General features: G+C 43.6%; 1 protein-coding gene across 2 annotated transcripts in view; it reads right to left on the reverse strand.

Moving 5' to 3' along the window:
• Nucleotides 1-5,661: 5,661 nt before the first annotated feature.
• The window catches only part of LOC140469643 (B box and SPRY domain-containing protein-like), a 103,150-nt gene continuing 81,138 nt past the window's right edge, over nucleotides 5,662-27,673 (reverse strand). For both annotated transcript variants that reach the window (XM_072566346.1, XM_072566345.1), the window contains exons 2-6: nucleotides 19,158-19,256; nucleotides 15,460-15,690; nucleotides 15,348-15,373; nucleotides 12,543-12,667; nucleotides 5,662-10,157 (exon numbers count right to left, since the gene is read on the reverse strand). In XM_072566346.1, the coding sequence (XP_072422447.1) occupies nucleotides 9,631-10,157; nucleotides 12,543-12,667; nucleotides 15,348-15,373; nucleotides 15,460-15,690; nucleotides 19,158-19,256 (1,008 nt within the window). In that variant the 3' untranslated portion in view covers nucleotides 5,662-9,630. The remainder of the gene's footprint in view (nucleotides 10,158-12,542; nucleotides 12,668-15,347; nucleotides 15,374-15,459; nucleotides 15,691-19,157; nucleotides 19,257-27,673) is intronic.

Below are 27,673 nucleotides of genomic sequence, written 5' to 3' on the forward strand. Positions count from 1 at the left end.
GGGGCACCAGTATCCTTGGGGGGAGGTTTGCTAGTGCTCTTTGGGAGTGTTTAAACTAACTCTGCAGGGGCATGGGAACCTGGACTGTAGCTTTAGGGTACAGGACCTTGAGTGTAGGGAGGTTAGGAACATGGCATCGATCTCGAAGGAGGGTGCCTGTAAACAGGAAAGTGGCTTGAAGTGTGTATACTTCAATGCCAGAAGTATAAGAAATAAGGTAGGTGAGCTTGCAGCATGGGTTGGTACCTGGGACTTCGATGTTGTGGCCATTACAGAGACGTGGGTAGAACAGGGACAGGAATGGCTGTTGCAGGTTCCAGGGTTTAAATGTTTTAGTAGGGTCAGAGATGGAGGTAAAAGAGGGGGAGGTGTGGCATTGCTTGTCAAGGATAGTATTACAGCAGTAGAAAGGACGATGGAGGAAGACTTGCCATCTGAGGTAGTGTGGGCGGAGGTTAGAAATAGGAAGGGTGAGGTCACCCTGTTAGGAGTTTTCTACAGGCCTCCTAATAGTCCGAGAGAAGTAGAGGAAAGTATTGCGAGGATGATTCAGGAGAAGAGTGAAAGTAGCAGGGTGGTTGTTATGGGGGACTTTAACTTCCCAGATATTGACTGGGAAAGCTATAGTTCGAGTTCGTTAGATGGGTCGGTGTTTGTCCAATGTGTGCAGGAGGGTTTCCTGACACAATATGTAGACAGGCCAACAAAAGGTGAGGCTATACTGGATTTGGTTCTAGGTAATGAACCAGGCCAGGTGTTAGACTTGGAGGTAGGTGAGCACTTCGGGGGCAGTGACCACAACTCAGTGACTTTTACTCTAGTGATGGAGAGGGATAAGTGTGCACTGCAGGGCAACAGTTATAGCTGGGGGCAGGGAAATTATGATGCGGTGAGGCATGACTTAGGATGCGTGGATTGGAAAAATAGGCTTCAAGGGAAGAACACAAATGATATGTGGAGCTTGTTCAAGGAACAGCTAATGGGTGTCCTTGATAAGTATGTACCAGTCAGGCAGGGAGTAAAGGGTCTTGTGAGGGAGCCGTGGTTTAATAAGGAATTGGAATCCCTTGTTAAAGGGAAGAGGGCGGCCTATGTAAAGATGAGGCGTGAAGGTTCAGTTGGGGCGATTGAGAGTTATAAGGTAGCCAGGAAGGATCTAAAGAGAGAGCTAAGAGCAGCGAGAAGGGGACATGAAAAGTCCTTAGTTGGTAGGATTAAGGAAAACCCAAAGGCTTTCTATAGGTATGTCAGGAATAAAAGGATGACTAGGGTAGGTATCGGTCCAGTCAAGGATAGTAGCGGGAAGTTGTGTGTGGAGGCAGAGGAGATTGGTGAGACACTAAATCAATACTTTTTGTCAGTATTCACTCAGGAACAGGACACTGTTGCTGATGTGAATATTGAGTCACAAATGATTAGAATGGATGTCCTTGAGGTACATAGGGAAGAGGTCTGGGGAATACTGGAAAGGATGAAAATAGATAAGTCCCCTGGGCCTGATGGCATTTATCCTAGGATCCTCTGGGAAGCTAGGGAGGAGATAGCGGAGCCATTGGCCTTGATTTTTATGTTGTCGCTGTCTACGGGAATAGTGCCAGAAGACTGGAGGATAGCGAATGTGGTCCCCTTGTTCAAGAAGGGGAGCAGGGATAGCCCAAGTAACTATAGGCCAGTCAGTCTCACTTCTGTTGTGGGCAAAGTCTTAGAGAGAATTGTAAGGGATAGGATTTATGAACATCTGGATAGGAATAATGTGATCAAGGATAGTCAGCATGGTTTTGTGAAGGGCAGGTCGTGCCTCACAAACATTATTGAATTCTTTGAGAAGGTGACCAAGGAAGTGGACGAGGGTAAATCAGTAGATGTGGTGTATATGGATTTTAGCAAGGCGTTCGATAAGGTACCCCATGGCAGGCTAATGCAAAAACTACGGAGGTATGGCATTGAGGGTGCATTAGAGGTTTGGATTAGGAATTGGCTGGCTGGAAGGAGACAGAGAGTAGTAGTTGATGGTATAGGTTCATCTTGGAGCGTAGTTACTAGCGGTGTTCCACAAGGATCTGTTTTGGGACCATTGCTGTTTGTCATTTTTATAAATGACCTGGAGGAGGGGCTTGAAGGCTGGGTGAGCAAGTTTGCGGATGACACGAAAGTCGGTGGAGTTGTGGACAGTGAAGAAGGATGTGGCAGGTTACAGTGCAATATAGATAAGTTGCAGAGCTGGGCAGTAAGGTGGCAAATGGAATTCAATGTAGCTAAGTGTGAAGTCATTCACTTTGGTAGGAGTAACAAGAAGATGGATTACTGGGCTAATGGTACACTACTTGGTAGTGTGGATGAGCAGAGGAATCTTGGTGTCCATGTACACAGATCTTTGAAAGTTGCCATCCAGGTAAATAGTGCTGTGAAGAAGGCATATGGTGTACTGGGCTTTATTGGTAGAGGAATTGAGTTCTGGAGTCCTGAGGTCATGTTGCAGTTGTATAAGACTCTGGTGCGGCCTCATCTGGAGTATTGTGTGCAGTTTTGGTCGCCATACTATAGGAAGGATGTGGAGGCATTGGAACGAGTGCAGAGGAGGTTTACCAGGATGTTGCCTGGCATGGTAGGAAGATCGTATGAGGAAAGGCTGAGGCACTTGGGACTTTTCTCATTGGAGAAAAGAAGGTTTAGGGGAGATTTGATAGAGGTGTACAAGATGATTAGGGGTTTAGATAGGGTTGACAGTGAGAACCTTTTTCCGCGTATGGAGTCAGCTGTTACTAGGGGACACAGCTTTAAATTAAGGGGTGGTAGATATAGGACAGATGTTAGGGGTAGATTTTTTACTCAACGGGTTGTGAGTTCATGGAATGCCCTGCCAGTAGCAGTGGTGGACTCTCCCTCTTTATGGTCATTTAAGCGGGCATTGGACAAGCATATGGAGGTTATTGGGCTAGTGTCGGTTAGGTAGGCTTCGGTCGGTGCAACATCGAGGGCCGAAGGGCCTGTACTGCGCTGTATTTTTCTATGTTCTATGAGTGTTTTGAAGAAGTAACGAAGAGGATTAATGAAGGTAGGATGTGATGTATATGAAGTTACTTCAGTAAGGTATTTGACATGGTTCCTCATGGTAGACTGGTTAACAAGGTTAGACCTCATGGAATATATGAAGAATTAGCTACTCGGATACAGAACTGGCTCGAAGGTAGAAGACAGAGGGTGGTGGTGGAAGGTTGCTTTTCGGACTGGAGGCCTGTGACCAGTGGAGTGCCACAAGGATCGGTGCTGGGTCCACTACCTTTTGTTTTTTATATAAATGATTTGATGTGAACATAGGAGGTATGGTTAGTAAGTCTGCAGGCCAACCAAAATTGGTGTTGTAGTGGACAATGAAGAAGGTTACGTCAGAGTACAATGGAATCTCGATCAGATGGGCCAATGGGCTAAGGAGTGGCAGGTAGAGTTTAATTTAGATGAATGTGAGATGCTGCATTTTGGACAGACAAATCAGGGCCGGACTTGTAATACTTAATGGTATGTTTCTTGGAAGTGTTGCTGAACAAAGAGACCTTGGAGTGCAGGTTCATAGCTCCTTGAAAGTGAAGTTGAAGAGTGAAGAAGGCGTTTGGCACACTTGCCTTTATTGGTCAGTGTACTGAGTACAGGAGTTGGGATATCATGTTGCGGCTTTACAGGACATTGGTTAGGCCACTTTTGGAATACTGTGTGCAATTCTGGTCTCCTTGTAAGGAAGGATGTTATGAAATTTGAAAACATTTCAGAAAAGATTTAAAGGATGTAGCCAAGGTTGGAAGGTTTGAGCTATAGGGAGAGGCAGCTGGGACTGTTTTCTCTGTAGTGTTGGAGGCTGAGGAGCAACCTTACATAAGTTTACAAAATCATGAGGGGCATGGATGGTGTGAATAACCAAGGTCTTTTCCCCAGAGTAGTGGAGTCCAAATCTAGAGGTTTAAGGTGAGAGGAGAAAGATTTCAAAGGGACCTAAAGGACAACTTTTTCACGAAGAGGGTGGTGTGTGTATGGAATGAACTGCCAAAGGAAATGCTGGAGGCAGGTACAATTGCAATATTTAAAAGGCTTCTGATGGGTATGTGAATAGAGGGATATGTGCCAAATGCTGGCAAATGGGACTAGATTATGGGACGGCATGGTGGTTAGTACTGCTGCCTCACAGTGCCAGAAACCCAGGTTCGATTCCAGCCTCAGGCGACTGTCTGTGTGGAGTTTGCACATTCTCCCTGTGTCTACGTGGATTTCCTCCAGGTGCTCTGGTTTCCTCCCACAATCCAAAGATGTGCAGGTCAGGTGAATTGGCCATGCTGAATTGCCCATAGTGGTTGGTGCATTAGTTAGGGGGAAATGGGTCTAGATGGATTACTCTTCAGAGGATCAGTATGGACTTGTTGGGCCCAAGGGCCTGTGTTGACACTGTAGGGAATCTAATCTAATCATTAACTTAAGATACCTGGTCGGCATGGATGGGTTGGACCGAAGGGTCTGTTTCCATGCTGTACATCTCTAGGACTATCGTTGATTGACTATATAGGTACCATTCAGATGATGAAAATACAACTATAGTGTCAGTATGATCCAGTGTAGCTTAGAACAGTCAATATCTGTATAAGTGATGTGATTGTCTTTGAGTGTCATATTTTCTCAAATACATAATAGAATCCAGTTCCAGTCCCACGCTGACAATAACACAACATAGAACATAGAACAATACAGCACAGAACAGACCCTTCAGCCCATGATGCTGTGCACAAGCCTAAATTCAGACAACAATTCATAAATTAGGATTCGAAGTTCTGATATTAGTAGTGAAAAATTAAGGTGTTTCTGCCTTGATGTATGTGTAGGTATATTACTGCCAGAGATAACTTTGCTGAGTTGGAAATGTGGGGAAGAGGAAATTTCCTTCAAAGAAGCAGCAAAGTGTGCCTTGTCTGAACAGTATAAATAGCAAAGGTAGTAAAGAGTAAAATATTAGGACAGGAGTAGACCATTAGAACTTTTGAGCCTCCTCCACCAATCAATATGATCATGACTGAGTTGGTAATGATGTCAGCTCCACTTTCCTGGCTGCCTCCCTATATAACCTTTTGTCTCTCTTGTCTATCAAAAATCTAAGTAAGCCTTAAATAAATTCACACCTTCAAAAATAAATCTATTCTTTATCCTTACGCAAAGTAACAGACAGCCAGGAGCTCTCCTTTTAATGTGTCCAAGGTAATTGGTTAGAATCATGAATGAATTTAAATATTGCAGAAAGTTGCAACACCTCAGTGTACTGTATTTCAATATGTTACCCAGAGTCTGGACTTTTCCCCACCTCCAATTCTCTAAGCAGTGACTTATAGGACAATACAGAACTGATTGGCAACCAGTGTAGAAGCAGAGTTGCCAGGGGGAAAGTCACGGGGACATCTGGGGATTCTGTTTGGCAGATTCAGTTCAGGAAGGTGGGGCTATGCTCAGCGTGAATGTCAAATTTACTGAAGGAACAGGACATAAGCTGCTGACTAACTTCAAACCTGTCTCCTCCTCACTCATTCTCCTTTACATTTGCCTCAGTCACAGAGAAAGATCAATGAGAGTGTACGGGAAAGACATAAATGTTCAATAAATTAACATAAGATTCAGAAGTACAAACATAAATACAATTTTAAAAATGCTTTTGTTTAATTATATCACTACTGATTAAGAAATACATTTATAATTAAATAACTGAGATCAAGCAATTGTACTGTACCAGAAATTCAGAGTTTTAAAAGTTTTTATGAATTAATGACATTGTCCTTTTAATTGCTGGCACTGTCCTATAGTGTCAGTATGATCCAGTGTAGAATTTGAGATTGTGGGAATCAGCTCTGTCATGGCACGCAATATTAGAACATAGAACATTACAGCGCAGTACAGGCCCTTCATCCCTCGATGTTGTGCCGACCTGTGGAACCAATCTGAAGTCTATCTATCTTACACTATTCCATTTTCATCCATTTGTTTATCCAATGACCGTTTAAATGCCCTTAAAGTTGGTGAGTCAATTACTGTTGCAGGCAGGGCATGCCACACCTCTATTACACTCCGAGTAAAGAAACTACCTCTGACATCTGTCCTATGTCTATCACCCCTCAATTTAAAGCCATGTCTCACCATCTGAGGAAAAAGGCTCACACTATCCACCCTGATTATCTTATATGTCTCAATTAAGTCACCTCTCAACCTCCTTCTCTCTAATGAAAACAATCTCAAGTCCTTCAGCCTTTCCTCATAAGACCTTCCCTCCACACCAGGCAACATCCTAGTAAATCTCCTCTGGACCCTTTCCAAAGCTTCCACATCCTTCCTATAATGCAGTGACCAGAACTGTATGCAATACTCCAACTGCGGTCGCACCAGAGTTTTGTACAGCTGCAACATGACCTTGTGGCTCCAAAATTCAATCCCTCGCCCAACAAAAGATAACACACCTTATACCTTCTTAACAACCCTATCAACCCAGGTGGCAACTTTTAAGGATCTATATATATAGACACCGAAATCTCTCTGCTCATTTACACTACCAAGAATCTTACCATTCGCCCAGCATTCTGTATTCCTGTTGCTCCTTCCAAAGTGAATCACCTCACACTTTTCCACTGTTGTCTGTGTATGCTTCAGATGGAAGAGTGCAACACGGTGACACACCTTTCTCTTCTTGTCAGTGGAATTTAGAGTTCAGTGAATCTCCTGCTACCCTCATCTTCCTCTCTACAACCTATCGGTCCCCTAACAGTTTGATATTGTCCACCCAACATATCTTCCACCTGAATCTCATTTAATGCATTATCCAATTAGTCAATGCTATCGAATGGTTTAACAATTCTGTTTGCAAGAATTCTTGGATGTTTTTATCACATGATTCCAACGACCCTATTCAGCCTTTCACCCTTGCCCTTACCTTCAATACATTTTAAATTAATAAGCAGAAGTTTTTAAATGAGAAAATGAGCAGAAAACATAGTTTTGCTACCCCGGATAATTTTCTTTTAAGTTACTCGGAAGAGTGTCCAGAAGATTAACCTTAAATTTAGAGAGACTCTAGGTCAATGCTGGAAGGTGGATGGCTCAAACCTTGCTCTATCCCTGACAAATCCTCTAAAAGGTAGCGTTAGAGTGGCATTCCAAGAACCATGTGAGAAAAAGAGAGAGGAACAGAGCGGAGGCTTATTTACTATTCTCAGGTCTCACATTCTAACCCCCACTAACCAGGCAACATGGTTCCAGTCACAAGCATTAAAAGCAGGAGGACCTGGAACTGGTCATTCAATTCTCCAGTCTCTACTGCCCAGTATCATTCAGACTAATCTGGACCTGGATCTATTAGAGTCTGGGAATCTTGACATTCTCCAAAGAACACTGAGTTGGCAGACACAAAAAAAAAGTTTGAATTTCACACAGTTTCCACAATTTTACAAACTGTCAGGATTAAACCCCTTTGTGGTTGCTCCATAAACTAGCTTATATCCTGATGAAACTAAGTTACCAGGGTGACAGTAACAACGACGAAAACTTATACCACCTCGATTGTAATAAAACATTCCCGAGACATAGAGTAATAAATCACAGTATGGCACAGAGCTACACAGTCAGGCATGAGGTCAGATCAGCAAAGGTTTAGCCAGAGGTTGCTGGAGCTTCTTAAAGGCAAAAGGATGTTGGGATGGAATTCCAGACCTTGAAGCCCCAGTGACTGAAGGCACAGCCACCAATGGTGGAGCGATTATAATCAAAGATACTGAAGAGACCAGAATTACAAACAGGGTATGATCAGGGTCAGTGCTCCTGGGTTAAGGAGAAATCAGAGCTGAAAAATGTGTTGCTGGAAAAGCGCAGCAGGTCAGGCAGCACCCAAGGAGCAGGAGAATCGACGTTTCGGGCATAAGCCCTTCTTCTTATGCCCGAAACGTTGATTCTCCTGCTCCTTAAGGTGAAATCATCCTGGTTCCTGACCATTGTCTCTATCCAGTAAGTCCCTCCTCTGACAGTGAAATAACCACTATACTATAATGTAGTGGAATGCACTGGGTATGTTACTGGACTAAGAAGCCAGAGAATGAGAGTTCAGATTCTACATAGTAGTTTGAGAATTTGATTTAATTTTATTTAAATCTGGGAATGAAAAACTGATATGAGTAATGATGACCATGAGTTTTTGAATTTTAATTAAAACACAACTATTTCACAAAAGTGCTTTCAGGAAGGAAAACTGCCATCCTTACCTGGTCTGATCTACACGTAACTCCAGCCAATGAACTATTATAATCTACAGCAGCAAATATAAAATAATACTGGCAGAAAACTAGAAAGGAAAATCCTGATGATAAATGTTTTCCATGTTTAAATCCAAGTTCTGCCGGACGTTGCTGGGACTGGAGGGTTTGAGCTATAGGGAGAGACTGAATACGCTGGGACCTTTCGCCTTTGGAGTCGGAGATTGAGGGGTGACCTTATGGAGATTTATAAAATCATGAAGGGGATAGATACAGTGAATATCGTAGAAGAGAATTTCACCTCCATCATAGTCCACCAGTATACCGATCAACTTTGGGCGCCGCAGCAGATCCAGGGTCTTCAGCTGGCCGTCATGAGCGACCGTGTACTCTTCGTCATAGCGGGAGAACACCCAGGAGGATGAGTTATATCCGAGACGGGACTCATGACCGGTTCCCTTGCGGGGAAGGCAACTGTAAGCCAGGCCCACTTTGTAGGCGCAACTATTCTCCACGTCTCCTCTCCAGGTGCAAAGACCCCTCTGGGAAAGACTCCAGGCCCAGGGCATTTGGCCAATGCTCAAAGGGTGGGGAAGTCCAAAACTAGAGGGCATAGGTTTAAGGTGGGAGGGGAAAGATTATAAAGGACTTGAAGGCTACGTTGTTCATGCAGAGGGTGGTACGTGTATGGAATGAGCTACCGGAGGAAGTGGTGGAGGCTGATACAATTACAGCATTTAAAAGGCATCTGGATGGGTGTATGAATAGGAAGGGTTGGAGGGATGTGGGGTAAATGCTGGCAAATGGGACTAGATTAATTTAGGATATCTAGCTGGCATGGACGAGTTGAAGCAAAGGGTCTGGTATGACTCTATGCCTGTAATCTGCTTTTCATTTAGATTGGGGTCTCTTCCTAGAATTATTTTCCTCTTTATTCTTTAATATTAGTGTCAGTGTCAAGGCCAACGGTTGTTGCCCATCCCTAACTGTCCTTGAACTGAGTGGCTTGTTAAGTTATTTCAGAGGGCTGTGAAGAGCTAACCACATTGACGTGAGTATGGAATATCGAGGTGAGAATGGCAGCTCTTCCTTCCCTAAGTGATATTAATGGATCACATAGGTTTTTACAACTATTGACAGTGGTTCTCCAATTCACTTCAGACCTTTTTTACAATTCCATAGATATTGAATTAATTCCAATTTCACCACATGCCACAGTTGGCTTTGAACCCATGACCTAAAGCATTACTTTCTAGATTACGAGTTGAGTGACATCACCATTGCATCACCATCTCCCCAATAAAGAATGAAAAAATTGAAGGAAAATGTTAGGGTGCAGACCTGGTGACTTTCAGTGTTCCCATTAAATCTTCTATTGGACTATTGTAATACAGTTGTCTGCTACTGCAAACGCTGCGTGAACGGGAAAGGAGAGTTTTGTTTGGTAGCTGTGAATTATAGCACAGGCATCAGCATCGTAGAAGAGAATTTCACCTCCATCATAGTCCACCAGTATACCGATCAACTTTGGGCGCCGCAGCAGATCCAGGGTCTTCAGCTGGCCGTCATGAGCGACCGTGTACTCTTCGTCGTAGCGGGAGAACACCCAGGAGGATGAGTTATATCCGAGACGGGACTCATGACCGGTTCCCTTGCGGGGGAGGCAGCTGTAAGCCAGGCCCACTTTGTAGGCGCAACTATTCTCCACGTCTACTCTCCAGGTGCAAAGACCCCTCTGGAAAGACTCCAGGCCCAGGGCATTTGGCCAATGCTCAAAGCGCTCAGGACAGTCCGGGTACAAATGGACCTTTTTCCTGACGAAACTCAGTCTCTTTTTGCTCTCGGACAGTGTCAGTGATGAATGCAGTGTTTTCTCATCAATGTGCAAGTTTTCAGCAACTGAAACACAAGATTCTTGTGTTACTGAGGATCCTTACCCATTAAAATCTTTACATATCCAGCTCACCAGAGTTGGACCTGGAATGATCTTTACCTTTTCCTTTTGAAAACAAAATAATGTTTAAAGTCCTGGGTTCCAGAGGTTGGAACACCAAATCTTGGTTAGCTCTCCCATGTGCAGTACTACAGAAATGCTGCACTGGCACAGATGTTGTTTTTTGTCACACAGCCCGAGTATATAGTTTCGAGAATTTGGAGGAAGTGTGGAAATTTACTGCAGAGGGGAAGAAGTACTTTTTGCTTGCTTTTTTGGTTCATAGTTTGTAAGGTTCTTTTAAAACAGGATAAATTGAGGGCCAGGATTAGGACCCCAGCAAAATACAGTGATATCAGAGGGAAATGGTAAGTTCATTGGTTAGTAATAACTACTAATTTGACTATTACAGGTTACTTTCAGATTGAAGGTAAGTAGGGGAAATATTTACAGGTTACAAAGATCAGTAGAAGATTTTTAGAAATCAAATTAAGAACCATGTAATTAAAATAGAGATGCTGGGTCAGGTGATGTGTTGTAACTGCATGATGTGGGAACTGGTGGACCCCATTGTGGTTCATGCTGACCACATCTGTAGTAAGTGTTGGTTACTTGAGCAACTCCAGCTAGAGTTGATGAGCTGGACAATGAGCTACAAACACTGACACATCACGGAGGGGCAAGAGTTGTCTGGAGGCTGTGTTTCAGGAGGCAGTCACACCCCTTAGATGATCTCCCTCAAATTTGGTCAGTGGTCAGTGACAGGAGGCTGTGACCATGAGCGAGGTGGATAGAGGGATCTGGGAGGTAGTGCTGAAGGAGCCTGAACCCTTGAGCTTGTCCAACAGATTTGAGATTCTTGCCCCTGTGGATGAGAGTGGGGGCTGTAGAGAGAATGAGAAAACTGACCAGAGCACTATGGAAAGGGAGTCGTTCAAGAGCAGGGAGAAAAGAGAAATGTAGTTGTAATCGAGGATAGTATAGTCAGGGGAGTAGGCACTGTTCTCTGTGGCCAGGATCGAGAGTCCTGAAAGCTGTGTTGCCTACCTAGTGCCCAGGTTCAGGATATCTCAACTGGGGTGCAGAGGAACCTGGAGTGGGAGAGGAAAGATCCAGTTGTTGTGGTCCCCATAGGTACCAATGATACAGGTAGAAAGAAGGAAGAGGTTCTGCTGAGGGAATATGAGCAGCTAAATTAAAACACAGAACCAGAAAGGTAATAATCTGCAGATTACTAACTGAGCCACAGGGTCAACAAGATTAAATAGGTAAATGCGTGGCTCAAAGATTTGTGTGGAAAAACAGGTTTGGATTCAAGGGACAGTGGCACCAGCACTGGAGAAGGAGGGAGCTTTCCAATGGGACACACCTCACCTGAATCAGGCTGGGACCAGAGTCTTGGCAAATCACATAACTACAGCTGTGGATTGGGCTTTCAACTAAATTTGGGGGAATTGGGTTCAGTTGTATGGAAAATGATAGAAAAAGATAAAGAGGGGAAGGACCCGAGGGCACAGCCTCAGATTGAAGAGATGACCCTTTAGAACTGAGAGAAGGAGGAATTTCTTTAGCCAGAGGGTGGTTAATCTGTGAGATTCATTGCTGCAAAGGGCTGTGCGGGCCAAATTATTGAGTCTATTGAAGACAGAGGTAGGTTCTTGATTAGTAAGGGGATCAAGGGTTCAGAATTAGATGAAGCCAATATCTTAGTGAGTTGTGGGGCTGGTGAATGTAACAGAGGTAGGGATGGGCAAATCTGTGGGGGCTACCTGAAAGGCTGCATTTGTTGATACTAGTGCATGCACACTGTGCCATCCCAAAGTTCTGCATGTGCATTGAAGGGGCAGACGGGGGGGAGGCATGATCTAGACTCTGGAAACGTGTGTATTGGAGAGGGGTAGAAGAACAGATGGAGAAAAGTGGAGGATGGGGCAGAGTGAGTGCAGAGGGAGAGAGGGGAAGAAGGGAGGTGGGCAGAAAGAAGATGGAGGTTAGGGGGAGGAAGTGGGGTAGAGGGAGGAAAGGGGACCTCATGAATCTCACATTCTCACTGCCAAACCTCCCCCATCCTCACTTGCTGCCGCTGAGCTCTTCTTTGCATTCCCTTCTCTGTGGATATCTGATGTAGCCTTTAACATGATGACAGGATGGGTATAGGAGTGTGTGCATGAGCAGTTGCCCACAGTCATAGGTGGGTCCACAGACATTGCTATTTGAAAACACAGTTTGAATGGAGCCGATGTAGATCAGCCAGCCCAGAATAGTTGGGGACCAGGACTTGGTACAAATAAAGCAATGGTTGCAAAGTCTTGGCTTGATTCAGAAAGGATTGCCAGTTAGTTATTACTGACCTGGAATGCCGATCATGGCTGCAGATGCCCACAGGTTACTGAGGAGATGACTGTGAACGCAGGCAAGGTTGAAGTTCAGCTTATTAGAGTCCTCGGGCTCAAGAATTCCCTCTGCTTCCTCCGCCCTAGAACAGAGAAATTGCATTCAGTATAGAGTAGCTGGAACATTACTTACAGTTCTACACAATGTACTTTTGGAAGGTTTTCAAGGTTTTGGAGTGACTACAGAGGAAATGACAGGGATGAAGGTCTTCAGTTATGTTGACATAACCGAGAAGTTGGGATTGTCCTAAATAGAGAGTTTAGAGGAGACTAGAGATATTTAAAAAGATTAAATAAATATGGAGAAAAAGGAGGGTTGGTAAGCAGAGGACACAGATTTAAGATAAATTAACTGCAAAAACCAACAATCACATGGGTCTGCTTTCCCTCGTAGTAAGAATGGGAGTTTGGGGTCTGTTTATCAAATGTGAAAATGTGACGGAGTAACCAGGCTTCATCAGTAACGTGAAGCCATTGTCTGTGATCTTGGACCTGCGATAATCTATGCCTACAAAACCCCCTTTTACTGTCAGACTGCAAGCTGCTGAAATACAGACAGATTTTCTTTTAGCAAATGCAGATGTAGAATTAAAAATTCAGCTCCAGGACACTCCTGAGAACAACATACAACAAGGTGGTACATTTTAACAGGCTGTTTGATCATCTGTGATAAAACCCAGAATATGTTCTATTCGAAACAACAACCAACAGAGTTTAACCTGGGACTTTCACGTGTAATGGTATGTTGGGAATAGAAGAATGACGAGGGTAATGATGAGAGCCAGTCAAGGACAGTAGTGGGAAGTTGTGTGTGGAGTCTGAAGAGATAGGAGAGGCGCTAAATTAATATTTTTCATCAGTATTCACAGGAAAAAAACAATGTTTTGAAGGAGAATACTGAGATACAGTCTATAAGATTAGACTGGATTAAGGTTCATACGGAGGAGGTGTTAGCAATTCTGGAAAGTGTGAAAATAGATAAGTCTCTTGGGCTGGATGGGATTTATTTTAGGATTCTCTGGGAATCCAGGGAGGAGATTGCAGAGCCTTTGGCTTTGATCTTTATGTTGTCATTGTCTACAGGAATAGTGCCAGAAGACTGGAGGATAGCAAATGTCCCCTTGTTAAAGAAGTGGAGTAGAGACAACCTGAGTAACTATAGACCAGTGAGCCTTACTTCTGTTGTGGACAAAGTTTTGGAAAGGATTATAAGAGATAGAATTTATAATCATCTAGAAAGGAATAATTTTATTAGGGATAGTCAATACAGTTTTGTGAGGGGTAGGTCATGCCTCACCAACCTTATTGAGTTCTTTGAGAAGGTGACTAAACAGATGGATAAGAGTAAAGCATGTGATGCATTTGGATTTCAGTAAGGCATTTGATAAGGTTCCCAATGGTAGGTTATTGCAGAAAATACGGAGGCATGGGACAGAAGGTGAATTAGCGGTTTGGATCAGAATTGGCTAGCTGAAAGAAGACAGAGGGTAATGGTTGATGGGAAACATTCATCCTGGAGTTCAGTTACTAGTGGTATACCGCAAAGATCTGTTTTGGGACCACTGCTGTTTGTCATTTTCATAAATGATCCAGATGAGGGCTTAGAAGGATGGTTAGTACATTTGTGGATGACACTAAGGTCAGTGGAGTTGTGGACAGTACGGAAGGATGTTGCAGGTTACAGAGGGACATAGATAAGCTGCAGAGCTGGGCTGCGAGGAGGCAAATGGAGACTAATGTGGAAAAGTGTGAGGTGATTCACTTTGGAAGGAGGAACAGGAACACAGAGGACTGGGCTAATGGTAAGATTCTCAATAGTGTAGATGAGCAGAGAAATCTCGGTGTCCATGTGTATAGATCCCTGAAAGTTGCCACCAAGATTGATAGGGTTGTTAAGAAGGCATATGGTATGTTAGCTTTTATTGGTAGAGTGATTGAGTTTTGCATCCAGGAGGTTAGGTTGCAGTTGTACAAAACTCTGGTGCAGCCACACTTGGAGAATAGTATATAGTTCTGGTCACTGCATCATAGGAAGGATGTGGAAGCTTTAGGAAGGGTTCAGAGGAGATTTACTGGGATGTTGCCTGGTATGGAGGGAAAATCTTATGAGGAAAGGCTGATGGACTTGAGGCTGTTTTCATTAGTGAGAAGAAGGTTAAGAGGTGACTTAATTGAGGCATACAAGATGATCAGAGGACTAGATAAGGTGGACAGTGAGAGCCTTTTTCCTCAGATGGTGATGGCTAGCACAAGGGGACATAGCTTTAAATTGAAGGGTGATAGATATTGGACAGATGTCAGAGGTAGGTTCTTTACTTAGGGGCGTAGAATGCACTCCTGCAACAGCAGTGGACTCACCAACATTTAAATGGTTATTGGATAAATATATGGATGATAATGGAATAGTGTAGGTTAGATGGGCTTTAGATTGGTTTCACAGGTCAGCGCAACATCGAGGACCAAATGGCCTGTACTGTGCTGTAATGTTCCATACTGAGAATGGCCTCCTGTTAAAAATAAATGTAGTCATCAGAACATAAGAATCAGATGCAGTCAACTGTATGCAGTCTGTCAAACTGGGAAGGTGAAAGATTTAAACCTAGGTTCACAAGCTTATTAAAATTATTTGCAAATTTAAACAAGGCCCTGTACTAACACTCAGTTGTTGCTGACATTCCAAGCTGCAAAAATAAAACTTTAATGGATTATTCCAAGTTTCATGTCAATAGTCAATATCTGCGCTGTATGATTGACTGCACGTACCTTTCGAATATTTCCTTCTGGTGTTTCTGCAGGAAAAGAGAGCGAATTTAGTTACTCAGTAAAGCACAATGACTCATAAATGAGACAGGATTGTAGTGGACTTGCTGCTCACCACCAGGACGGTATCGTCCATTTTTGTCACTATGTCTACCAGGTAGTTTTTAATGTCAGCTAGCTTTTGCTGGGACTCCATCCAATAGGTATTCTGGGTCAAAATGCTTTGCTGGACTCGCTCTTCCTCATCATGGATCACCTCTAACAGTCTCTGCTCCTCATTGTCGCACATCTCACGGATAAAGTTGAGACGTTGAATGACCTGTTCCCTGGCACTGCTGGCATCAGCCTGTGGGTATGAACATGGAGAGAAACCATCTGAGAATGAGCTGTACTAAGTGGGATTCGTCAGCATTGCAATACCTTCCATTGCTGAGATCACCCCAATCAACAAAAGTAGCATTATTACAAGTTAGAGTTCTGTGTCATTTAATGCAGCAATGAATCCTGTTAAGGCACTTCACAGGAGGTTATCAAAAAACATTTTACAATGAACTGCTTTAGGGAGTTGTGACAAAAGATTGAACACAACCATGAGCTTTAAAGAATGCCTTAAAGGAAGAGGATTAGAAAGGGAATTCCAGAGCTTGAGGCCTGGGCAGCCTAAAGCTCTCGGGAAGAAATAATCAGATTCAGGTCTGCACATGATCTCGCTGTTTTTATTTTCAGACGCCCTTTAGTGATGCATTGCACATGCATTACACTCCATTCCCCTCCTACTGGATAAATGAGAGGTACATTTCCTTTTCCTCAAATGTTCAGACTTTTGGAACAAGCTGCTCTGTAAATAATGTAAACAATAAACTCAGATGCAATTCAAACATTCAATTTCACCAGTCTTCTTCCAGTCCTTGCTTCTTGTTTAAAATTAGTAACTAATGTGGACTTTGAGCTCAGTCATGTACAATGAGATGAAAAGTTTGTTCCAGTCCCTTCCTCGTGACTAGTACAACAACTGCTGGCAAAGAATAGTGTGCAAGGCTGACCTTGTCTGGCTGATACTCAGAACTCATTCTCTTTTGCTGTGCGAGTTATTCAACAGGTATTCTAGTAACCTATGATCAGTATTATTTCAAACTCACTTTCATACAAGTACAGACGAAAGTGCAAGGTATCAGACATGATTGAGAATGCTTCTCTTTGTCTGTGAATGGCATTCTCTCTGGTCAAAAGTTGAGTACACATATATACAATCTAACTTCGCACAATACAGGTTATTATAGTTTGTTCAAAACAGTGGAACCTCTTGCTTTATACTCTTAGTACGTTTATGGGATCTCACTATTTGTTCTCTTTCAAATAAAACTTATTTACTCTTAGCCAGACAGTGTAGTCCCTACCACATCACAACCACTTCTGTCCACGTGTGAATACCACGAAGATTCAGAGAGCATGTCAAAGTGTAAGAGGTTGGGCTCAGTAACTATTATTTTGATCATTAGTGCAGTGCTAATGCTTGATCAAGGATCTCTGATTGTGTTCTGATAGTGTGCATCTTACACACTCTGTTTTTTTGTCCTGCAGAACTAGTTGTCATTGTGTTTTCTGTTTAATCTGTCCTCCATCACTGCAAAATGGTACAATGGAGGCGGAGTGATAATGTCACTGGAATAGTAAGCCAGGGGACATGGGTTCAAATCTCACCATAGCAACTGGTCAGGTTTACTTCCAAATAATTATTGTGGGATTGGAAGCCAATCTGAGTAACGATGACCACATAATCAATGTTGATTGTCATAAAAACAGTGGAAGTATCTCTCTCTCTCTTAGGCGGAGGCCTGGGTTCAAGTCCTGCCTGTCCATGCATGTCCATAACATCAGTGAACAGGTTGATGAATAATGCCCACTCAGATGTCTTCGGGGAGGTCTGCTGGTGCAATGGTAGTGTCCCTAACTGTGAGCCAGGAGGCCAGGGTTCAATTTCCGCCTGCTCAGAACACCTCTGAACAGGTTGGTTAGAAAGTATCTAAAAACCCATCTGATTAACTAATATCCCTTAGGGAAGGAAATCTGCCATCCTTACTCGATCTGGCCCACTGGCCCAGCAAAGGCACTTGGGAATGGGTATCAAATATTGGCCTTGCCAGTATATATCTATATCCTGTTAAAGAATAAAAGAAATTAAACTGGGGTTGGGAGCTCCACAGTAAAAAAAAAACTGTAACCTCTACAACATACCTCTACATGCCCTGTAAGTCTCAAGTGTCTTGTTGATGTCTCTCTCCAAAAAGAGAAAAGGTAGGAAATGTGCACTCTGCTGGGGGCTCACCAAATAAAATTAGATCCAATGATGCAAATAATTCCTTGAGACCTCAGGCAAGGTTCGGGTACCTTGTGCTCCATATAAAATCATCACAGGAAGCGTTTTGTCCCAAGAGCTCAACTACTTAAAGCTCAAATTGCTGAACGTTTGTCACTAACCTTATTGCATACATGCTCACTGCTATAATAATGTTCTTGATAATAAACATTTTCCAACTAATTGCATTTGCACCTTCAGCGCAATACATGGACTCAAATAAACAACAAAGACGATATATTACAGTATGTCCTTATGTGAAGGTTCTAGCTGTACTGAGTTGAACTGCACATAGTATTGCTACAATGGCACTATCATCACTGAATCTTCCACATAACATTTTGAGGGTTATCATTAACCAGAAATTGAATGGGTCAGCCATATAAATACTGTGGTCACATGAGCAGAGTTCAGAGACTGGAGGTTCTGTGGCATGTAATTACCCAAATCCTGTTCACCAATAGGGTGAGTGCAGTTCCAACAACATCATTCAGCACAAACATTCCAACCACCACTTTAAACATTCCCTCTAAGAGAGATGGGCACCATGGGGTATACACAGCTTTATTTCCACCCCGCCCCAACTTCATTTTGATTTTGTTCCTTCCCTCACTCCTTACCTCCCCCTCAATTTTGATGATTTGCATTGCCCTTAATGGAATTAGCATATAAATATCAAATTGGCTACATGGTGGTTTTACTTGTGGTGGTTAGTAATTCAAAAGAAAAACAATTTAAAAATAGACATGGTGACTTTGATGATGGGAAGGTCGTTTAGTTGTGCGTAATGGCACTTTAGATACATAAGGAAGAAAGCATTCACTCTGGTAGGGCTTTTATGTCACCGTGGTAGTGTCCCTACCTCTGAGCCAAGAGATCCAGTTTAAAGTTCCACCTATCTCAAAGTTGTGTCATAACATCTCGGATCAGGTTGATTAAAAAGTACCTAAGCCTCCATCACTGGTGCACACTAGCGTCAATGTGTATCACATACAAGGTGAGCGAAGACAACTCACCAGGATTCCTTTAACAGCACCTTCCATTTACCATCTGGAAGCTCCTGTAAACTGCCCTCCAAGCTACATACCATTCTGACCTCAAACTATATATCACTGTTCCAGCACATAAGTCACTGGGTGAAAATCCTAAAACTCCCTAACAAGAATGTGGGTGTCCCTACACACATGCACTGCAGCAGTTTAACATGACTTCTCCTCCAGGACAACTAGGGATGGCCAATAAATGTTAGTCCAGCCAGTGAGATTCACATGACACAAAATAAAAATACGTTCTCCACCTGCTGCTTTCCCACTGCTTTGCACTTTGTTCCTCTTCAAGTATATGTCCTGTGAAAACCAACCCATGAACATAATGCTACCAGGAAGTAAATCTCCCCAGAAAAAGGGAGCACATTCTTCAGCCAGAAACTGGAATGGGAGTTAAATGGAGGCACTTGCCTTAACGCTGCGGCGTTTGTTGTTCAGAGTCCCATCCGTGAATCTTTCCACTGAAGCTAATCTCAGCTGTAATTTCTCACAATCATCAACCAGTTTATTCTGGGGAGAGAAAAGAGACCCAGTTACCTGTCACACCAATTATACAGCAAAAGCAATCAAACCATGTGCATCAGTAACACAAGGAATAAGTGTGTTTATTGTATGTACAGTAAAGAGGTTTGTAACTTGAGAGATCACCAAATGTGCAGTCTTTGTTTAACAGTGTGAGGGGATACTTCTCTGTTTGACCCAGGTTTAAACAGCCCAACTTTAGTCATTTTATGTAATAATTTTCACTGTTTAAGAAAACTATACTAAAATAGTTTAAACCGTGGCTCAGTGGGAGCATTATCACTTTGGAGTCAGAAGGTTGTGGATTCAAGTCCATTTCCAAAGATGCACTGGTACGTGCGACGCTGTCAAAGGTGCTGTCACCTACAGGTGAAGTGTTAACCTGTGGCCCTGTCTACCCTCTCAGGTGGACATAAAAGATTCCACAGCATTATCTATTATAAATAGCATGCGCCTTGTGTGTGTGTGTGTGTGTGTGTGTGTCTGTCTGTCTGTGTGTGTCTGTGTCTGTGTGTGTGTGTCTCTGTGTCTATGTATGCATGTGTGTGTGTCTGTGTGTGTCTCTGTGTGTGTGTGTGTCTGTCTATGTATGCGTGTGTGTGTGTGTCTGTGTGTGTGTGTGTGTGTCTGTGTGTGTGTGTGTGTGTGTCTGTGTGTGTGTCTGTGTCTGTGTGTGTGTCTGTGTGTGGATGTGTGTCTATGTGTCTGTGTGTGGATGTGTGTCTGTGGATGTGTGTCTATGTATGTGTGTGTGTGTGTCTGTGTGTGTGTGTGTCTGTGTGTGGATGTGTGTCTGTGGATGTGTGTCTATGTATGTGTGTGTGTGTGTCTGTGTGTGGATGTGTGTCTGTGGATGTGTGTCTATGTATGTGTGTGTGTGTGTGTGTGTCTATGTGTCTGTGTGTGGATGTGTGGTTTCTTTTTCGTGGAGCCCTATTGGAACTTTCTGATGTGGAGTGTGGGACCTCCTCATGACCCCCTGAGTTGATTAAGCTAATTAAAATTCATGTACTAATATCCTCCAAATGCAGGGGCTGCAAAAGATAACGACTTAGTTACAGGGCCTTATTGGGACCTTCCAGAGTGGAGTGTGATACATCAAACTGATCGCCATGAGTTCCTACATTGACTAGGCTGGTGAGAATTTATCTAGAATAATCCCCCAATTAAAATAATTCCCATCTGATCAAAGACGCTAATAACTCTCATTTAATGTAAAAGTCAACACCATGTCTTTGCTCCAATGAAGTGTAAACGTTCTCTGAACTGTCTTCACCATAGAAAGCATTCTATCTGGATGCATCTCCCTTACTCTCCCTTGGACTCCCCTGGATTGTAAGAAATTACAGAAAGTTGTGAACACAGCCGAGTGTACCATGCAAGCTAACCTTCCATTCACTGATTTCATCTATTCAAAGTTTGGGAGAAGATTTGTAGCTCGGGTGCTCGTTGTTGTGGTTCTGTTCCCCGAGCTGGGAATTTGTCTTGCAAACATTTCGTCCCCTGTCTAGGTGACATCCTCTGTGCTTTGGAGCCTCCTGTGAAGCACTTCTGTGCTGTTTCCTCCGGCATTTATAGTGGCCTGTCTCTGCCGCTTCCAATTGTCAGTTCGAGCTGTCCGCTGTAGTACAGCGGCAGAGACAGGCCACTATAAATGCCGGAGGAAACATCACAGAAGCGCTTCACAGGAGGCTCCCAAGCACTGAGGATGTCACCTAGACAGGGGACGAAACGTTTGCAAGACAAATTCCCAGCTCAGCGAACAGAACCACAACGATTTCATCTATATTTGCTGCTTCGGGGAGGCAGCCAACATCATCAAAGATCCTGCCCAACAATTTCTTCCAACCTCTTCCATCAGGCAGAAGATACAAAAGTTTAAACACACGTAGCAATAGATTCAAGAACAGCTTCTTCCCTGCTGTTAATAGACTTCTGAATAGACCCCTCAAATTTCAAATCTAATGTTGAAGTTGCTTTTTGTGCATCTTCTTTGTAGTGTACCATTGAATGTCTCTCTCTATTCTATCACCGTATGATCTTTGTATGGTATGATCTACCTGTACTGCATGCAAAACAAAACTTTTCACTCTACCTAAGTACATGAGACAATAATAATTCAAATCAAATCAATGTATTTACATCCTTCCTTAAATAAGGTGACCAAAACTGTACATAGTTGTAGTCTCATCAGTGCTCTGTAAAACTGAAGCATAAACTCACAACTTCTGGATTCAAATCCACTTCCAATAGATGAGCTTTCCTGCATATGAGCCTTCTGTGATTCATTCACCAGGGCACCAAGATCCCTCTGTATCTTAGAGCTCTGCAATCTCTCACCATTTGGATAATGGACTTTGTTATTCTTCTTGCCAAAATGAACTATTTCATATTTTCCCACATCATATTCCATTTGCTACATCCTTACCCACTCACTTAACCTATCTTTCTTTTATATATAATGTCTTTATGTGTTATTCACAACTTAGTTTTTACCTGGTAGCAGATTTTACATTTTCAACACTCTCTGGGTAAAGAACTTTCTCTTGAATTCCCCACTGGATTTACTAGTAACTGTCTTATGTTCATGGCTACTAGTTTTGATCTTCCCTAAGTTGATCCTGTTGAACCCCTCTGCTAAAATTAAAGGATTCAATCAGATCACCTCTCAGCCTCTTCTTTTCTCCTTCTGGCCTATTTTGTGTTTAATCAGTAGAAATAGTGGCAGGGTCTTGGTCATAAGGTGCCAACCTGAAGTAGTATTGGATACAGCATAGCTGCCCGGGGTGCTTGATAAATGCCCAATTTCCACCAATTCAGCCTAGTCTGTGGGCAGGCAAACATTGAGCATTGAAAATCCAGCAGACGAAAGTGAGGACTGCAGATGCTGGAGATCAGAGTGGGGCTGGAAAAACACAGCAGGTCCGGCAACATCCAAGGGGCAGGAAAATCGACGTTTCGGGCAAAAGCCCTTCATCAGAAATGAGGCGGGGAGCCTCAGGGGTGGAGACATAAAAATAGGAGGGGAGTTGGGCTGGGGGGAAAGTAGCTGAGAGTGCAATAGGTGAATGGAGGTGGGGGTGAAGGTGATAGGTCGGAGAGGAGGGTGGAGCGGATACGTGGGAAGGAACATGGACAGATGGGACAGGTCATGAGGAAGGTGTTGAGCTGGAAGATTGGAACTGGGGTAAGGTGGGGAGAGGAGAAATGAGGAAATTGGTGATGTCCGCATTGATGCCCTGGGATTGGAGGATCCCAAGGCAGAAGATGAGGCATTCTTCCTCCAGGCATTGTGTGGTGAGGGAGTGGCGATGGAGGAGGCCCAGGACCTGCATGTCCTCGGCAGAGTGGGAAGGGGAGTTGAAATGTTCAGCCACAAGGCGGTGGAGTTGATTGGTGCGGGTGTCCCAGAGATGTTCCTTAAGCGCTCTGTGAGTAGGCATCTGGTCTCCCCAACATAGAAGAGACCGCATTGGGAGCATTGGATGCAGTAAATGACATGTGTGGAAGTGCAGGTGAAACCTTGATGGATGTGGAAGGCTCCTTTGGGGCCTTGGACAGAGGTGACGGGGAGATGTGGGCGCAGGTTTTGCAATTCCTGCAGTGGCAGGGGAAGGTGCCAGGAGGGAGGGTGGGTTGTTAGGGGGCATGGACCTGACCGGGTAGTCGCAGAGGGAACGGTCTTTACGTAAAGAGGAAAGGGGTGGGGAGGGAAATTTTTTCTGGTGGTGGGGTCCATTCGTAGGTAGTGGAAATGGTGGAGGATGATGTGATGTATATGAAGATTGGTGGTGTAGAAGGTGAGGATGGGGGGTTCTGTCCTTGTTGTGGTTGGAGGGTTGGGGTTTGAGGGCAGAGGTGCGGGACGTGGATGAGATATGCTGAAGGACATCATCCACCACGTGGGAGGGGAAATTGCAGTCTTTAAAGGAGGAGGCCATCTGGTGTGTTCGGTGGTGGAACTGGTCCACCTGGGAGCAGATACGGCAGAGGCAGAGGAATTGGGAATAAGGGATAGTGTTTTTACGCTAGGATGTAAGGATGGGGGGAGGTATAATCCAGGTAGCTATTGGAGTCAGTGAGTTTGTAAAAAATGTCAGTGTTGAGTCAGTCTTTGTTGATGGAGATTGAGAGGTCCAGGAAGGGGAGAGAGGTGTCAGAGCTGGTCCAGGTGAATTTGAGGTCGGGATGGAATGTGTTGGTGAAGTTGATGAACTGCTCAACCTCCTCGTGGGAGCACGAGGTGGCGCCGATGCAGTCATTAATGGAGCAGAGGAAAAGGTAGGGAGTGGTGCCGGTGTAACTATGGAAGATAGACTTTTCCACATAGCCAACAAAGAGACAGGCATAGCTGGGGCCCATGCAGGTGCCCATGGCTACCCCTTTCATCTGGAGGAAGCGAGAGGATTTGAAGGAAAAATTGTTGAGAGCGAGGACGAGTTCAGCCAAATAAGAGTGTCAGTGGAAGGGTACTGGTCGGGACGTCGGGGACGTTTGACCGAAATGTCCATTTTCCTGCTCCTCGGATGCTGCCTGACCTGCTGTGCTTTTTCAGCACCACTCTAATCTTGTGAATCCAGCAGCCAGGGAGCACAACCCTGCAGTGAGTCCAGGTGGAATCACTGGATCTTGCATAAAAGTCATGGAGAGCAGCAGAATTAGCTCCTTAGCTGAGAGAAGTGCTGGCTTAGTGGTTAGCACTGCTGCCTCACAGCGCCAGGTTCCCAGGTTCAATTCCAGCCTCGGGTGACTGTGTTTGTGGAGTTTGCACATTCTCCCCGTGTCTGCGTGGGTTTGCTCCGGTTTCCTCCCACAGTCCAAAGATGTGCAGGTTAGGTGAATTGGTCATGCTAAATTACCCCATAGTGTTCAGGGATGTGGAGGTTAGGTGCATTCATCAGGAGAAAATGTAAAATAATAGGGTAGGGAATAGATCTGGGTGGGATACTCTTCAGAAGGTTAGTGTGGTCTTGTTGGGCCAAATGGCCTGTTTCCACGCTGTAGGGATTCAATGAACACTCTGGTTATCAGTTGAACGTATCCTGCCCAATCATTATGTATATTCATAGTTTTCAACCCACTAAACATGAGAGGCAGGGGATGTATAATTTTAAAATAACAGTAAAAGCAGCAAAATCTCAGCTGATGAATTGAGCATTAATGAAACGGACCTGAAAGTTGTTTCCTTTCACAGATACTCCATGACCAGCTGCACTTTACCAGCTTTAAAATCTTACTTCACATTTCCAGCTTCTCCAATATATTGTTTTTGTATTCAGGTATAATTTTAACCTTAATCCCTGACAGATGATCACAAATGACCATCAGTTTTACACATCATCCTGTTTGTTTCTCTCACAAAGTTAAGTGGACACGCTAGTGAGGTAAGAGGTAAAACAGGGAGCCTCCTTGGTCACACTGCTGTTGATAAATGGTCAAATTTATCCCCTATGTCATGGAGCCCATTCACAGAGAAATTGAGGAACCTTTTAGTTAGTGTTTCAAGCAACCCGAAAGCTGGAAGGTGGGGGACGACATGGTTAACTCTTGAAATCACTCTGAAACCTGTACATTCAGCAGCACAATGCATATTTGGGTACAGAATAAAGTTGCAACATTTTTTGTGTGTGTGAGAGAGGCAGAGAAATGAGGCAAGATGAAATGGAACAAAGAAAAAGCATGTAGTTCAAATTTGTCCAAGGCTCGTCCTTCTCCTGATCTCTGTCACAATCCCCAGTCCAACAACACACTGAGATTGCTACGTTCTTCCAACTCTGGCCTCTTGCACATTCCCAACATTAATCAATCCATTATTAGAAACCATTCTTTCAGCCACCTAGCTCCTAAATTCTGGAAAATTCTCCCTAATCCTGGAGTCCTTTTCAAGATATGCCTGAAAATCTAGTTTTTTGACCAAACATGTCATTGCCTGTTGGCATTGTTGCACTGAAGTACCATGGCTTGTTCAAGGTGCTACATTACAGAACCATGGAATCCCTGCAGTGCAGGAAGAGGCCTTTTGGCCTATCAAGCCTGCACCAATTTTCCGAAGAGCATCCCACCCGGACACAGCATTTCCCATGGCTAATCCACCTAACATGCATACTCCTAGTCACTATGGACAACTTAGCATGGTCAATCCACCTAGCCTGCACACCCTTAGACTGTAGAAGGAAACTGGAGCACCCAGAGGAAGCCCGCGCAGACACAGGGAGAATGTGCAAACTCCACACAGTCACCTGAGGCTGGAATCAAACCCAGGTCCCTGGCACTGTGAGGGAGCAGTGCTAATCACTGAGACACCGTGCTGCTTAAATATACACGTTGTTGTGACAGAGACTGCATTATTTAGTGATGCAACTAACACCATACCTGATTATAATCAGGTCGTTAATACACATTCTGTGGTCGATTATATTCATATCACATGCCTGTCTTGAAATGTTCTTTCAAAACAATACAAGCAACGACAACACTTCTATGTCATTCTGTAATCTCAGATGATAGTGGAAACCCCAGAATTAGTCTCAATGTCTTGTGCACAGAGTAAAGCCAGACTACACCAACTGTTTTCTGACCAACCAGCAGAAACTGCTGATGTTTACTGATGGCCAGCAGCCATGGGGAGAGAACAAAAATGTTTCTAGCTTCAAAGAATAAAAGCTCTTCTGATAACATGGGGTAGACTATGGGCAGGGTTACAAAGAGAAACAATAGATAAATGGCTGTAAGTTGAAGACACTGGACACGCAAGGCAAGTGGAAGTGAGAGGAACAGCAAGAGTCAACAATTGATTAAAATTATTTTCACTGTCAAATCTAGTGAGGCACCTGCACCAAAAGAAACTTACTGCATGGCATTTTATGTAATGTCAGAGCTAAACAATCATGAAATGTACTTTTAAAAAATAGTTAATAAAGAATATTATTTAGGAAATAAAATGAAAGAAACAGAAAAGATATTCCAAAGAGAGGGAGACATTGAATAACAAGCAGCACGAGAGGAGTTAGTTCAATGGTTTGTATGCATTCTTCCTATATGTTTTATATTCCTGAGTACGTGTGTTTTGGATGTAAATATCTTTGCAGTTTAAGTGTGGGGTGGGGTAGACAGTGTGGCCTTGTGCAACTGTGTCAAATAAAGATAGTGAATCATTTTATATCTCTCCCCATTTTTACTCACATTGAAGTTGGCGTTGCATTGTAAAAGACGCCAGCTGCTCATTATCACCTGTGCCATGCCAAGGTAACGGAGTCAAGATTTACTCCAGTAGGTTTGCAAACATAACAGTGATTACACTTCAAAACAATTCACTGTTTAAGAAGCACTTTGCCAGGTGCGATAACCCAATACATAAACAAATGCCTGACCTTGCTTCCATTGTTTTGCACACTTTGAGCCAAGGTGCGTGGTAAGAAAATGATTCTATGGTGAGGATATATTGTACAGAGAGAGCCCGAGTACACACCGCTACAGGCAGTGCCGTGGATAACATTGTCTCATTTACACTGGATGTGAGTGGGAGGCAGAATGGTGAAGATTCTACTCAAGCTATGATTAACTAGCTCAATCTGCAGTCTCCTTTGCTCAGATTTTACCTCAGCATGTATCAAAACCGAATGAATGTACTAGCACACAATGAACTATCAAAGCTCAAGTCATTGTGATGTTTCTCATCTGCTCATGATTTGAAATAAGTGGACTTCACTAAAGAGAGCTGGTTTATTGACTCCTGGCCTCAGAAATTCGCTATCACACAAAGTAATATGATCCAAGGATCCAGTCTTAAATTAAAACTTTTAACTCCTGGGGAAAGAAGTGGTCACATTATCTTCTCACCTTAACTTTCACAAGTTATGAATAGCACTTTGCAAACTTTACAGAGTTCTTCTTGATGACGGAATGATAAGTGTCCAGGTGCTCATTGCACCCGCCTCAGTTGCTGCTGTAGGAGCACACAATCTCCAAGTCTATTCAGGTTCACCAAGTTTTTCAGTATGGTCTCAGTGTGTACCTCAGTGGTTCAGCAGGAGACTCAGCCTCCACTATTGCTTGCATTGTGAGATCAAAGCCTAGCTTTGTGTGATACACACTGTGTGCTAGTACATTAATTCTGTTTTGATACATGCTGGACTGGGGTATCCTCTGGCCTGGGTGACCCATTCGACTTTTGGCAGAACCCTTAAGTCAAAACGATTTGCCATCGTAACTTGTTTGAGGAATGAACTGATGAAAAGGTAACAGGGGATTGTGGACCGCATTAAATGACAGGACCAATGTAATTTAAGGATGAGAAAGAAACATAGGAAGAACAGAGGAGGATACCGGGTGAATTAGAATTCAGTTAGGTACTGAAAGAGGAATGGGGTGGATGAGAGCACTGTAAATGAGATAGAAATGAAAAC

This window comes from Chiloscyllium punctatum, chromosome 49, assembly GCF_047496795.1.
Source record: "Chiloscyllium punctatum isolate Juve2018m chromosome 49, sChiPun1.3, whole genome shotgun sequence".
Classification (NCBI taxonomy): Eukaryota; Metazoa; Chordata; class Chondrichthyes; order Orectolobiformes; family Hemiscylliidae; genus Chiloscyllium; species Chiloscyllium punctatum.